This window comes from Stegostoma tigrinum, chromosome 14 (assembly GCF_030684315.1).
Source record: "Stegostoma tigrinum isolate sSteTig4 chromosome 14, sSteTig4.hap1, whole genome shotgun sequence".
Taxonomy (NCBI): domain Eukaryota; kingdom Metazoa; phylum Chordata; class Chondrichthyes; order Orectolobiformes; family Stegostomatidae; genus Stegostoma; species Stegostoma tigrinum.
Window position 1 is genome coordinate 29,065,504 of NC_081367.1, and position 14,760 is coordinate 29,080,263.

Genomic DNA, 14,760 nt, shown 5'->3' on the forward strand with positions numbered 1-14,760 from the left:
TCTTTTAGGATACCCAACACTTCCTCCTTCCTTCTGTCAACTTGACCTGGAGTAAGCAAACATCTATCCCGAACCTCAACATCTGTCATGTCCCTCTCCTTGGTGAATACCAATGCAAAGTACTCATTAAGAATGTCACCAATTTTCTCTGAATCAGCGCATAACTTTCCTTCTTTGTCCTTAAGTGGGCCAATCTGTTCTCTAGTTACCCTCTTGCTCTTTATATATGAATAAAAGGCTTTGGGATTTTCCTTAACCATGTTTGCCAACAATATTTCATGTCCTCTCTTAGCCCTCTTAATCCCTCGTATCAGATTCGCTCTACATTCCCAATAGTCTTGCGAAGCTTCGTCTGTCTTCAGTCGCCTAGACCTCATGTATGCTTCCTTTTTCCTCTTGGCTAGTCTCACAATTTCACCTGTCATCCATGGTTCCTTAATCTTGTCGTTTCTACTCCTCATTTTCACAGGAACATGTCTCTCTTGCACGCTAATCAACCTCTCCTTAAAAGCCTCCCACATATCAAATGTGGATATACCTTCAAACAGTTTCACCCAATCTACATTACTCTTCCTTTAGGTCCACTCCCATCCTTGTCCATGAGTATTGTAAAACCTATGGAATTGTGGTCACTATTTCCAATATAGCCCCCTATTGTAATATCAACCACCTGGCCAGGTTCATTCCCCAACACCAGGTCCAGTATAACGTTCAAAAGTTTATGTTAAAAATTTTACTGAAAACACTGCTTCTTTGTAAACAGGATTCAATAATATTGAAGCCAGTAGCTCCACTTAAAAAAAAAATCAATTAGTTCTGTAAAGCTAGAGTTAGCCGTTGTGAATTTAGTTCATTGCTTTGTTAGCTATGACTTATTTTATTAGAAGGATCATCTGCTGTAATCAAGTTCCACTTTGTTCTGGTGTTGCATTGATTACCTGTACCTCATTAACATTTATCTCCCTTTGTGTGGGAGAATTTGAAAGTTATTATCAGTGCTGGCTATTAAATCAGAAACAAAACATAATCCAAAAACCTACTACTCACATGATTACACCTGTACTCTTCCTTTTGACCTGGATCCCAAATGGAAAATCCGTAAATTGAACCTCATAAAGTCTTGTCGAATTATCACCTTGTGTCCCTTTGGGGATGTTTAGTTGGACTGGAACCTCAAATCGTTTTGACTTTGGGTCAAAAATCTGGAGAAAAATTAAGTTTTGTCATTAATATCATTAGATTCTAGCAGTTAACAGGTATTATCTTGGCAAACTTAATTGTGACATGCTTTGTTGTTCAGGAAAATAAAAATGCTACATTTACTATCAGCATTAAAAAGCAGTAAACTGCTTACGTGTTACGTGGAACAGTCCCTCTTCCGCACCTACACAGGCCCCAAACCCCACCTCTTCCTCCGGTACATTGATGACTGTATCGGCGCTGCCTCTTGCTCCCCAGAGGAGCTCGAACAGTTCATCCACTTCACCAACACCTTCCACCCCAACCTTCAGTTCACCTGGGCCATCTCCAGCACATCCCTCACCTTCCTGGACCTCTCAGTCTCCATCTCAGGCAACCAGCTTGTAACTGATGTCCATTTCAAGCCCACCGACTCCCACAGCTACCTAGAATACACTTCCTCCCACCCACCCTCCTGCAAAAATTCCATCCCCTATTCCCAATTCCTCCGCCTCCGCCGCATCTGCTCCCACGATAAGACATTCCACTCCCGCACATCCCAGATGTCCAAGTTCTTTAAGGACCGCAACTTTCCCCCCACGGTGATTGAGAACGCCATTGACCGCGTCTCCCGCATTTCCCGCGACACATCCCTCACACCCCGCCCCCGCCACAACCGCCCCAAGAGGATCCCCCTCGTTCTCACACACCACCCTACCAACCTCCGGATACAACGCATTATCCTCCGACACTTCCGCCATTTACAATCCGACCCCACCACCCAAGACATTTTTCCATCCCCTCCCCTGTCTGCTTTCCGGAGAGACCACTCTCTCCGTGACTCCCTTGTTCGCTCCACACTGCCCTCCAACCCCACCACACCCGGCACCTTCCCCTGCAACCGCAGGAAATGCTACACTTGTCCCCACACCTCCTCCCTCACCCCCATCCCAGGCCCCAAGATGACATTCCACATTAAGCAGAGGTTCACCTGCACATCTGCCAATGTGGTATACTGCATCCACTGTACCCGGTGCGGCTTCCTCTACATTGGGGAAACCAAGCGGAGGCTTGGGGACCGCTTTGCAGAACACCTCCGCTCAGTTCGCAACAAACAACTGCACCTCCCAGTCGCAAACCATTTCCACTCCCCCTCCCATTCTCTTGATGACATGTCCATCATGGGCCTCCTGCACTGCCACAATGATGCCACCCGAAGGTTGCAGGAACAGCAACTCATATTCCGCCTGGGAACCTTGCAGCCATATGGTATCAATGTGGACTTCACCAGTTTCAAAATCTCCCCTTCCCCTACTGCATCCCTAAACCAGCCCAGTGCATCCCCTCCCCCCACTGCACCACACAACCAGCCCAGCTCTTCCCCCCCACCCACTGCATCCCAAAACCAGTCCAACCTGTCTCTGCCTCCCTAACCGGTTCTTCCTCTCACCCATCCCTTCCTCCCACCCCAAGCCGCACCCCCAGCTACCTACTAACCTCATCCCACCTCCTTGACCTGTCCGTCTTCCCTGGACTGACCTATCCCCTCCCTACCTCCCCACCTACACCCTCTCCACCTATCTTCTTTACTCTCCATCTTCGGTCCGCCTCCCCCTCTCTCCCTATTTATTCCAGTTCCCTCCCCCCATCCCCCTCTCTGATGAAGGGTCTAGGCCAAAACGTCAGCTTTTGTGCTCTTGAGATGCTGCTTGGCCTGCTGTGTTCATCCAGCCTCACATTTTATTAAACTGCAATGAAAATCCTTTTCACTGTCACCATGATCCAGTACCATTTTGACTGGCTCTAAGAATTAGAAAAACAAGAAAGATACAGTTTAAGCAGAGCCCATCAGTCCTGAGCCAGCTCATCACCAACGACACCTATGCCACCATCCCTCCTCCACTGCCTCGCTGCTATCTACTCCAGATGCAACCAAAACTGAAGCCATCACTCTTCAGACACCATCTTTCACCACAAGGCCAGTTCTCTTTCGCCACCAGACGCACCCATGTCAGAAATGCATACATTGCTAATCTTGTCAATGACACTGTGATGCCCTGCTGCCACAGTGTCACTGCTGCCAGTGCCAGACCCAACCAAAGGCGAAGTTACTGATCCTCAGGCGCCATCTTTCGTTTCTGGGCTGACCTCACCAACATAGGCTGACCTCTGCCAATGTGGCAGCCACCAATATCAAAGCCATGTTCTGTCTACACTCCAGAAAAGTAAGCTAGTGCCCACTCACTGCTGCCACAAGGTCCCTGCTGGGATTCGAGCCATTGCCAATGCCTTCCGCGATCAGGACAAGAGGTAAGTGAAGGAAATGAGGAGAAGAAAGCAACAAGGAAGAAGAAATAAAGAAAAGTGATTGGAGCTGATGAGCCTTGACTGAGGAGTTCTAAGCTGGCATTTGGTGAGTTCAGCTGATTAGATGTAATTTGTTCAAATTGGCGGGTGAGGTTGAAATGGCAAGGCTTTTAAAGCTTTTAAGTTTTTCAGAAGATTAAATGTTTTCATACCTGCAAAATATATCCCTGCAGTCCATGGCATCCTGCATCAAAGGAAACTCTATTGCAATGAGAAACCCATGTGCACATTCCTCCTCATACTCTCTAGTTTTAGGAACATAATTAACTCCCTTTTCCTATCAGTCACCACATTATTCTGCAAATGATGGCGAACTGAAAAATGTTTAGCGTGCTATCTGCTCCTGTATGAAGAAGTTTAGGGCCATGGTAACCTTTGCAGTCACTGCCAATGCCATGTTTAACCTCATATGAGACTGCAGGTGGCAGATCTTCTTGAGCATCTCCTATAAAACAGGGAGATATACCTGTTTTTATCCTTTACTATGTTTGTTCCTAGCTCAGCCGAAGATAAGAGAATTGTTACTTCAAGTTTCTGGGTGGATAAGGCCTTCCTGCTGACAGCCCAAATTTACACTTTTTACTTAGATTATTGCATTTGAATATTTGAATAATTGACATTTGTACCTCAAAGCACAACATTGAGTTACCAAGAGCAGGCTATAAATTTAACGTGGCTTCTGTTTAATTGTAAACTTTCAAACTTTCTTGACTTTTATTCTTCCTTCAGAATCGTACCTTAAAATTCAACATATTGTCACTGAGGTATGTGACATCAACTTGCAGGGTTTCCACAGTTGGTGTTAGGCCTGCATAACGTTTTGGATATGCATTATTTCTCTTAATTTCAGCTCTCATTCCACGTTCTGTTACTGTAAATCCTTTGTTCGTGTTCAGGAGATAACCATAGTCTTTCTCATAAAAACAGTACGGTTCAGAAGGATTGGAACTGCTCTGCAAAGAGACAAACCCAGGTTTCATAACATAAAAATGAGGAAAAAAGTGCGAGTTTATTTAAACTAATGCATTTAAATACTTGTCAACAGATGTGGGATAAGATTAAAAAGACAATCCAAAACCTTGGAACATGCATTAAACCAGAACCAAGTTCCAATTCTCATGCCTTGTCCTTCAGAATGATTGTTAATTTCTACCTTCATAACATTTTTGCTGATATCCTTATTCACAGTTTTTATTATCTCTTGCTTCAATTATTCTAATTACCTTCTGTTGAATTTCTCATCTACCATCCTTCATTGACTTTAACAAGTGCTTAAAAATAGCAGATTTAAATTTGTTTGGTATTAATGTCTGTTCCAAACAATCCCCTCAATGATTAACATCAGGTTCATCAATGCATCATCTTTAAATCTTCTCTCCTTCCTTCAAATCTCTCCATAGCTTTACACTATCCTATTCTGACAACCTCTGAGCCTTAAATTTTCTTTTACTGTGATGTAGACTGTATGATTTTATATACACATACATATTTAACATAATTTATGGTAAGTTTGGATTTTGACATAATGACATGGGGTTTTCTGAGTCCGAGGGAATTCATAATTAACCTGTGAGTGTTCCTGTAGCCATGGTGATTTTTAAGAGCAGTTTGAGAAAGCTAGATTTCAGAGCTAGTGGGTTTTCATGTATCTTAGGAGTGATTAAGGCCCAGCAACTGAACATATGTGCCTCTATATTTCAGTTAGGAGTTTCTGATTTGTTTTTGCTTAAAGTGAATACCTATAGTTAAGAACGAGGCTTATTTTAGTTTTATTTTCCATTTTTGGCAGCATTGCATAAGTTTTCATATGTAAAGTTACTCCTGAGGAAGGGTGAAGACAATTCTATTTGTTAATATTAGATTAGCATAGAGTAAAAGTGAAAGTTCTGCATTAGAAGTGTTCAGATGAAATCCTGAAGAGGTAATTTGAGGGCGAGAACATTTAATCTTAGGTGAATGGTTGTTTCAGGAACAAGCTGCAACGTTTTCCAGACATAAGAAGAAGAGATTTTTCTGGATGACTGCTGTAAAAGGAATGATGTTGGATGAGGCACAGTCATGTTTTAGAATCTGTATAGCAGTGTTTTTTGGAATTAATAGGATTATATTTCACAGCTTGTTTCAAAGTGTTCAAGTCTGTGGTGCAAGTTAATAGCCTGGTTTATTCCATTTTGTTTTCATTCTGTTTCATTCAGTGTCAAATTTGCATTTGTGAGTCTATTGATATTCCAGTGACACTAGCAGTCTGCCTGACCCTGAGTGAAGGAACATTTCCATCAGAATGGCAAAGATTATTTTTCTAACTATTCTGTACTGTATTACATTTAAAATGCCCATTTGTATTCTTGCACAATATACCTTGCATTTTTATTGCAAAAATATACTTTATCCATAAAGATCTTTGTGCATATATCCAGTTATTGATGCAGTTCACAACACTCTTTGCATGTGAAATAAACAAGCAGGCATTTGAATTTGGCATTCCCTGAAGTTGCAAAAAGCCCAAAGCATTTCTTATTTACACAGGACAATATTTACAAGCACTTGAGACACCACAAGGTTTTGATAACTGACAAACTTCCATGGTAATTTAGCAGAAAGGTGGCCTCTCCATCTGTGCCTTGGCAGGGCTGCCCCAAGCTTTAGTTTTTCCCTCAGCATGTAGTCGTGCCTCATGGAATGTGCCAGTCTGCAACTCTCTGTTGAGATCAAAAACAGAAGTTGCTGGAAAAACTCAACAGGTCCTGCAGTATCTGCAGTGAAGAAAAAAAGTCAGAATCAACGTTTTGGATCCAGTGACCCTTTCTGAGAATTGATGGTGGCTGGGAAAATGTCAGTTTATAAGCAGAAAATTAGGAGGGAGGTGGAGTAGGGAGTAAACAATAGTATAAAGGATAGAGCCTGAAGAGAGAGATGAGCAGGTGGATAGACAAAGTAGTTTATAACAGAGATAGGAGGAACTGCAGATGCTGGAGAATCTGAGATAACAAGGTGTAGAGCTGGATGAACGCAGCAGGCCAAGCAGCATCAGAGGAGCAGAAAAGCTGATGTTTCGGGCCTAGACACTTCTTCAGAAATGATAACGTTCAGGCCAGGGGGATGAACTGCTGTTAATGGTGTCTGGCTAACATAGGTAGTGTGTTATGGCAGCCAAGATGATTACAGGGCCTGGTGTGTGGGGTCGGGGGCAAGGACATGAGAGAGTTTAGGCCCTAAAATTACTGAAAGTGATATTGAGTCTGGAGGGCTGCAGAGTCCCCAAGAGAAAATAGAGGTGCTGTTCTTCCAGCTTGCACTGAGATTTGCTGGAACACTACAGCAAGCCAGACACAAATATGTTGGCCAGGGAACAGGGTGGTGTGTTCAAGTGGCAGGCAACTGGAAGTTCACGGTCTTTCTTGCGAGCAGAAAGTAGATGTTCTGCAAAGCAGTCACCCAGTCTACGCTTCATTTACCCAAAGTAGAGGAGATCACATTTTGAGCAGTGAATGCAGTAGATTAGATTCTGGGTTTTGCAGGTAAAGTGTTGCTTCACCTAGAAGGTATGTTTGGGCCCTTGGATAGTGGGATGGAGGAGGTAAATGGGCAGGAGTTGCACCTTCGCCAGTTACCCCCATAGGGCTGTGGGGGTAAAGGAAGCATGAACCAGGGTACCCCAGAAGGAACAGCCTCAGAGGAAGACGGAAAGGGAGGGGAGGGGAAATTGTGTCTGGTTTTAGCATTTCATTGGAGTTGGCGGAAATGGTGCCTGATGATCTTCTGGATGTGATACTGGTGGGATGGTAGGTAAGGTCAGGAGAAACCCTATCGCTGTTGCAGGAGGGAAGACAGGGTGTGAGGGTGGAAGTGCAGGAGATGCGTCAGATCTCATTGAGGGCCCTTTCAACAGCAGTACTCGGAAATCCTTGGTTGAGGAAAAAGGTGGACATTTTGGAGGATCCCTTGTAGGAGTTGGCCTCATCTGAACATTTGCGACAGAAATGGAGAAGCTGCCACCTATAGTTATACAGTTTGGCACTGACAGCCCCCATTAACAGCTATTCACCCTCCTACCCAGGGGTAATCAATTCCTTTGTCTATCCAGCTGCTCTTCTCTCTCGTTGGGTTCTATCTTTTATCCTATCATTTACTTCCTATATCATCCCCCTCCGTATCCTCTGCGTATGAATCAATGTTTTCCCAGCAACCATTAGCTCTGAGGAAGGGTCACCAGGCCTGAAATGTTAACTCTGATTTTTTCTTCACGAATGCTGCCAGACCTGCTGAGTATTTCCAGCAGCTTCCGTTTTTGTTCCTGATTTACAGCATTCGCGGTTCTTTTGGTTTTCACTCTGTTGCGATCAACTCTTTGCACTGGAAGGCCGACCTATCTTGGGCAGACCAAAGAGAGTTTTCCACTGAGTTGATGGCTCTCCAGGCACAGCTGATGTTGGTCTTGGTGTGCATTCTGAAGAACAGACCATAGGGCATAGAGTCGTACATCACAGAGCCACTTCAGACAAAACTCAATAAAAACCACTGCATCTCTCCCACATCTTCTTTGCAAAGGCTTATTCCAGTCGGAGATGTCTGATAGTCTCTTCACCAGCACAGCTGTTCGAGGGCAGAGTGTGATGGCAGAGAGAGTCCAGGCATACGTGAAGGATCTCACAAATCATTGTGTCTTTTTTTTCTGGCAGTAAGCAAAATTCAAAGTATTAGTTTCTCTCCTGTTCAGAAAGATCTTTTACTCCATTTGACTCCTTTGTCCACTGATGACCTACTGCCCACAAGCCATGATTTTTTTGCCCTGTATGCTCATTTCCTGTGTCAGATATCCAAAGGCAGTCAATTAAACAATGTTCGAAATAGCTGACAAAGTAGCAGAAAATCTCTCAAGCGCAGCCATTGCTAATGTTTGGCTGATGGGAGTAGCTATGCATTGAGATCTAGCAGCATACTTGCCTTGCAGAAATCCAAAGAACAGAGAGTAGAAAAATCTAGAAGGATTTAAATTAGCATGCATGTCTAAAATGTGGTGGAAGCCTACAAATGTGTGGACCCCATACTATCAAATTCTTCTTCATTGTTTTCTACTTCAAAATCCATCCAATTTCATGCCTGACCTTAAGTAGTCAGGTGGAATGAACCCATTTGCTTCATTTTTTGTGCTTCATTGCTTTTGTGCTCCTGAGATGCTGCTTGGCCTGCTGTGTTCATCCAGCCTCACATTTTATTATCTTGGATTCTCCAGCATCTGCAGTTCCCATTATCTCTGATACCATTTGCTTCATTATCAGGTTTGCTCAAGCTAATCGGTCAGATAATCCACTAACAATATGGTAATACAGTAAAAGTTTGAATAGACCCTGTCTCGTGAATGTTCTTGGAGTTTCCTGCTTCTATGATGGTGGCAACTTATAATTGGGAGCATGTCTGTCACTGATAATGAAATTCTAAATATTCCCTTAAAAAATACCAATAATTATTATTGGATACTGAAGATGGTAAACTATTTTTTTTGTCATGAGTAGATAAAGTAGATATTGGGCTGCTCCAAATTGATGCTGGAAGGCTAGTGATGGGAGAAAAGGAAATAGCTGAAGAACTTAATAAATACTTTGCATCAGTCTTCACAGTGGAAGACATGAGTAGTATGCCAACAATTAGGGAGAGTCGGGGGCGGAGTTGAGTATGGTAGGCAATACAAAAGAGAAAGTGCTTGAAAAGCTAAAAGGTCTAAAAATTGATAAATCTCCTGGCCCCGATGTGCTACATCCTAGAGTTCAGAGGGAGTTGGCTGAGGAAATAGCAGAGGCTTTGGTCGTGATCTTTCAAAAGTCACTGGAGTCAGGGAAAGTCCCAGATGATTGGAAAATTGCTGTTGTAACCCCCCTGTTTAAGAAAGGATCAAGGCAAAAGATGGAAAATTATAGGCCAATTAGCCTAACCTCGGTAGTTGGTAAAATTCTAGAATCCATTGTCAAGGATGAGATTTATAAATTCCTGGAAGTGCAGGGTCAGATTAAAACAAGTCAGCATAGATTTAGTAAGGGGAGGTTGTGCCTGACAAGCCTGTTAGAATTCTTTGAAGAGGTAACAAGCATGTTAGACCAGGAAAACCCAGTAGATGTTATCTATCTAGACTTCCAAAAGGCCTTTGATACAGTGCCTCATGGGAGGCTGCTGAGCAAGGTGAGGGCCCATGGTGTTCGAGGTGAGCTACTGGCTTGAACTGAGGATTGGCTGTCTGACAGAAGGCAGAGAGTTGGGATAAAAGGCTCTTTTTCGGAATGGCAACCGGTGACGAGTGGTGTCCCGCAGGGTTCAGTGTTGGGGCCACAGCTGTTCACCTTGTATATTAATGATCTGGATGAAGGGACTGGGGGCATTCTGGTGAAGTTTGCCGATGATATGAAGATAGGTGGACAGGCAGGTAGTAGTGAGGAGGTGGGGAAGCTGCAGAAAGATTTAGACAGTTTAGGAGAGTGGTCCAGGAAATGGCTGATGAAATTCAACGTGAGTAAATGTGAGGTTTTGCACTTTGGAAAAAAGAATACAGGCATGGACTATTTTCTAAACGGTGAGAAAATTCGCAAATTCGAGTGCAAAGGGATCTGGGAGTGTTGGTCCAGGATTCTCTAAAGGTTAACTTGCAGGTAGAGTCCGTGCTTAAGAAAGTGAATGTAACATTGTCATTTATCTCAAGAGGGTTGGAATATAAAAGCAGCAATGTGCTTCTGAGGCTTTATAAGGCTCTAGTTAGGCCCCATTTAGAATACTGTGCCCAATTTTGGGCCCCACACCTCAGGAAGGACATACTGGCCCTGGAGCGTGTCCAGCAGAGATTCACACAGATGATCCTTGGAATGGTAGGTTTAACATATGATGAATGGCTAAAGATCCTGGGAGTGTACTCATTAGAGTTTAGAAGGTTGAGGGGAGATCTAATAGAAACTTACAAGATAATGTATAGTTTAGAAGGGGTGGACGTGAGGAAGTTGTTTCCGTTAGGCGGGGAGACTAGGACCCATGGGCACAGCCTTAAAATTAGAGGGGGTAAATTTAAAACGGAAATGAGATGACATTTCTTCAGCCAGAGAGTGGTGGGCTTGTGGAATTCATTGCCACGGAGAGCAGTAGAGGCCGGGACGTTGGATGCCTCCAAGACAGAGATCGACAAATTTTTGATCTCACAAGGAATCAAGGGCTACAGGGAGAGTGCAGGGAAGTGGAGTTGAAATGCCCATCAGCCATGGTTTAAATGGCAGAGTGGACTTGATGGGCAGAATGGCCTTACTTCCACTCCTATGTCTTATTGTCTTATGGAGTCTGCAAACCCTGGAGTGATAATTGTCTGAAGATGCTCAGGTATCTGCAGGTTCAACTCTGCAACTCTTTGCATACGTACATGGAGTTCAAGTGGAGGCATTCATCCAGCTGATAATAAGATAAAATTGCATTTCATATTTGAGCTGCCTGAAATGTTAGTGATGATCAAAAATATACCCTCCACACTTCTTACAAACTGATCCTGCAAAGCACAAATCTGCATCTTAAGGTAATTTTTATGTGTGTACACACTAAGATTCATGTCAATGTATCAAATAAAATAAATTTGTCTTAAATTAATTTTCAGTCCATGGATTACTTACTTCCCATATACAACCCTGCTTTTTACAAGCATCTTCATTTGCATTTACTTCAGGGTGACAGTCAATCCTTATTGAACAATTCCATTCTATTGAATATGATTCTCCGAATTTTAATTGAAGACCGGTAAAATAAGCAACCTGTGCAGAGAAAAACACATTTATTGGACAGGTCAATTGTGACTTCTGATGAAAATGATCCTTTTTTATTCATTATTCTAAATAATGGTGTAAATAATGACGTTCATTCAGTATCTAGTGCTTCTCTTGCGTATGAGAAGTCTATTTTCCAGAATAATACAATTAATCATATGAACATAAAATTAGTTGTAATGTTTCAATTACTTTCTCTCTTCTATCGTACGACTGACCACAAAAATATTTTTCACTTGTTGAATACTAGTGATCCAGTTGCCCCGAAAATACTTGCCACCAAACTTCAAACGAACCTGTTTCTGGAGCACGTATATAGCCAGGATTCCAGTGCTTTTGTAGCAGGAATCCCTGTTACTGTGGGATACCTAATGTACTAATCCATTTAATTGATAAAGACATTATTTCATTATTAGCTCAAAGAATTTTATGAAAGATTGCGGTGAGTGTACACACCAGGTTCATGTGTCAAAGTGAAGTATGGCCTGAGGGAGACAAAAGGCTTAATTATCCAGCAAAATCCAAATTGTTCAAACACAACATATAGACAGGTAATAAAATGTGAGGCTGGATGAACACAGCAGGCCCAGCAGCATCTCAGGAGCACAAAAGCTGACGTTTCGGGCCTAGACCCTTGCATCATAGACAGGTACATGTCTTAGTCTACTTTGTCATATTCTAACATGAACAGCAAGAAACTCTTGTGAGAATTTGCTTTGCAACAAACAACTGTCACTTATACAGATCATAATCTTTAAAATCATTTTAATGTTAATAACCTTGTCCTACAAAACAGTCTAATCTTACTTAATTCTCACTCTGCATGCATTATCTTCAACTTTTGAGAACAAAGTTAACTCTGGGACAAATAACCTCTGCTGCAAACAGGACATATTTAACATCACTTTTGACATCGCATTTCTAAAGGCAAAAGAAAATTCAACTGTTCTGACAAAGTAGCATAGAATGTTATAGTTAGAGAACAACAAACTTTAGCAAGAATTATCGAGATTGTGAGAACATTTCCATACCTTAGTGGTGGCATTATAAATGATATTTTCTGGCAATAAAGTTGTGATTTGCTGCCCATGTTTCACAACGACAGAAATTGGAGAATTATTCATGCCAAGAATTTTTATTTCTCCAAATTTAAGGTTGTTTGGGTCAATGTATCCTCTTTTTAGGACTATAATATCCAAAACATTCTAAAAGAGAATAAAAACATACAAAATCAATTCCATATTTCATTTCCCTGGAAGAGTTGAAACTAATCATTCAAATATTAGTCCACATTATGTCATCTCTAGGTCTTGTGTATATGTTGGCTGCACAAAGAACTGAGCTTGATTTCTGAAAAAAAAATCAATAGGGAGGAAATATGTTTAAAGCAGGTATTCACTGGAATACTGAATGCAATTCTGGTTACCATATCACAGGTCGCCCTAGAGACGGTACAAAGGAGATTCACCAGCCTGAGTAGGAAGGTCTGAGCAATGAGAAAAGTATGGATGGGCTTGATGTTTTCCTTGGAGCAAAGAAGGCCAACAAGGGACCTGTTAGAAGTGTACAAACATAGCAATACATAAAACAGGAGCAAGAGACTTCTCAGTCCAAATGATCATGACTTATCATTCAATTCTGTACCCCATTTCTGCTTTCCCTCAATACCCTTTGATTCCTTTTGACCTAAGGACTTATATCTAATTTCTTCTTGAACATATTACATAGTTTGGCCTCATCTGCTTTCTGTGGCAGAGAATTTTATAGGCTCACCTTTCTGAATGTGTAGATATCTCGTCATCTCAGTTCAATAGCCTGTCTCATATCCTTAGCCTATGACCCCCAGTCTGGACTTTCCAGCAACTGGGAATATCTTTCCTGTGTTTACACTGTACAACCTGATTAGAAGTTTACACGTTTCTATGAGATTCTTCCCTGATTCCTCTAAATTCCAGTGAATAGGGTCCTAATTGATCCAGCCCCTCTTCATATGTCTATCATTTCTGCAATCATACTGTGTTAATCAATTTGACACCATGATCTCCATTCCATTTTGTTCCTTTTACTTTGCTTGTGTTTTTTTTAATCCGTTCAACAGCAAACCTGTTCGAGGTGCATATTTGCTTTGTTGTTACTTTTTCCTTTTCTTTCCATTCAATTTAGAACTGGAAAATTAATTCAAAATCTCGCTTGAATTTCACTCTTGCACAGAACTTCTTTTTGCCATTATCTCATCTGCCCCTTCGCAACACTTATTACATCTCTAAACTTTTCCAGATCTGAGGAAAGGTCACAGACCTGAAACTCTATTTACATTTCACTCATAAATGCCACCATAACCTGCTGAATGCTTCCAGTAGTTTCTGTTTTAATACATACAGCCTTGTGTCACTTTACAGTATGTGATCTCTAGCTCTCTAAGTTACAATACTTCAAATGGAGAACCAAGTTATTTGCATTTTAATGTCATGAGTGCTTCTATTCCTAGTACTGATTCTGATAATGGTCAAGTTTGCTACAATGTGATAGTCACCATCTGGTTGTTGTTCCACTCCTGCTTTTCTGCAGTTCCACATTTCTGACCAGGAATTCCTATTTCAATTTTAATTGTATGCCTCTTGGTTATTGAACTCTTTGTTAAGGGAGATTTGTCTTATCTATCGTCTCTCTTTCAGCTCTCAAAATTAGGTACAACTCAAATTAATCTCATTTTAGCCTCCTTTATTCCAAGGAAAATAATCCTAACCTACCCAATTTATCTTCATTGACCTGGCAATCGCTACATAAATCTCCTTTGTAACCTCCAGTACAATCACATCCATTCTGTAACATGCTGGTTGTAACTGTGCTCTAGCTGTGCACTCACAAGCTGGTTATGTAGCTCTAAACATCCCTTCAACCAAACATATTGAAGGTTTTTGAAATAAAGAGAGTGCTAGGACCATGACAGAAGTGTAAATTAGAGCAGGTAAATTCCATGTAAAATCAGGTAGACAAAGCAAAATAGAGAGGAATACAAAGATAGGATTAAGGGAAAGAGGAAAGATGGACAGAAGGTTTTCAATAGAAAGGAAGATCTTTCATTTTTAAAATCCCCACATCAGAAGGATAGATTCACACTTCAGTGACAACAAAATTTGTTGTTGGTTGCTCGTTAATGTCTCGCTTGTTGATAAAATGTTATTTAGAATTGACAATGCTCAATTGACTATAAACAGATTGTTTCATATTCATTGCAAATTGTTACTTTCAGAAATGTAGATAAATATGATAATCTTATTTTTTTAAGATTAGATTCTCTACAGCGTGGAAACAGGCCCTTTGGCCCAACAAGTCCACACTGCCCCTTGAAGCATCCCACCCAGACCCATCCCCCATAACCCATGCACACCTAAACACTATGGGCAATTTAGCATGGCCAATCTACCTA

General features: G+C 41.7%; 1 protein-coding gene across 1 annotated transcript in view; it reads right to left on the reverse strand.

Moving 5' to 3' along the window:
* Positions 1–14,760, reverse strand: part of si (sucrase-isomaltase) — a 169,185-nt gene that overhangs the window by 69,536 nt on the left and 84,889 nt on the right. Inside the window, exons 26-29 of the mRNA XM_059651067.1 lie at positions 12,362–12,535; positions 11,181–11,318; positions 4,284–4,499; positions 1,048–1,202 (exon numbers count right to left, since the gene is read on the reverse strand). Of these exons, the coding sequence (XP_059507050.1) occupies positions 1,048–1,202; positions 4,284–4,499; positions 11,181–11,318; positions 12,362–12,535 (683 nt within the window). The remainder of the gene's footprint in view (positions 1–1,047; positions 1,203–4,283; positions 4,500–11,180; positions 11,319–12,361; positions 12,536–14,760) is intronic.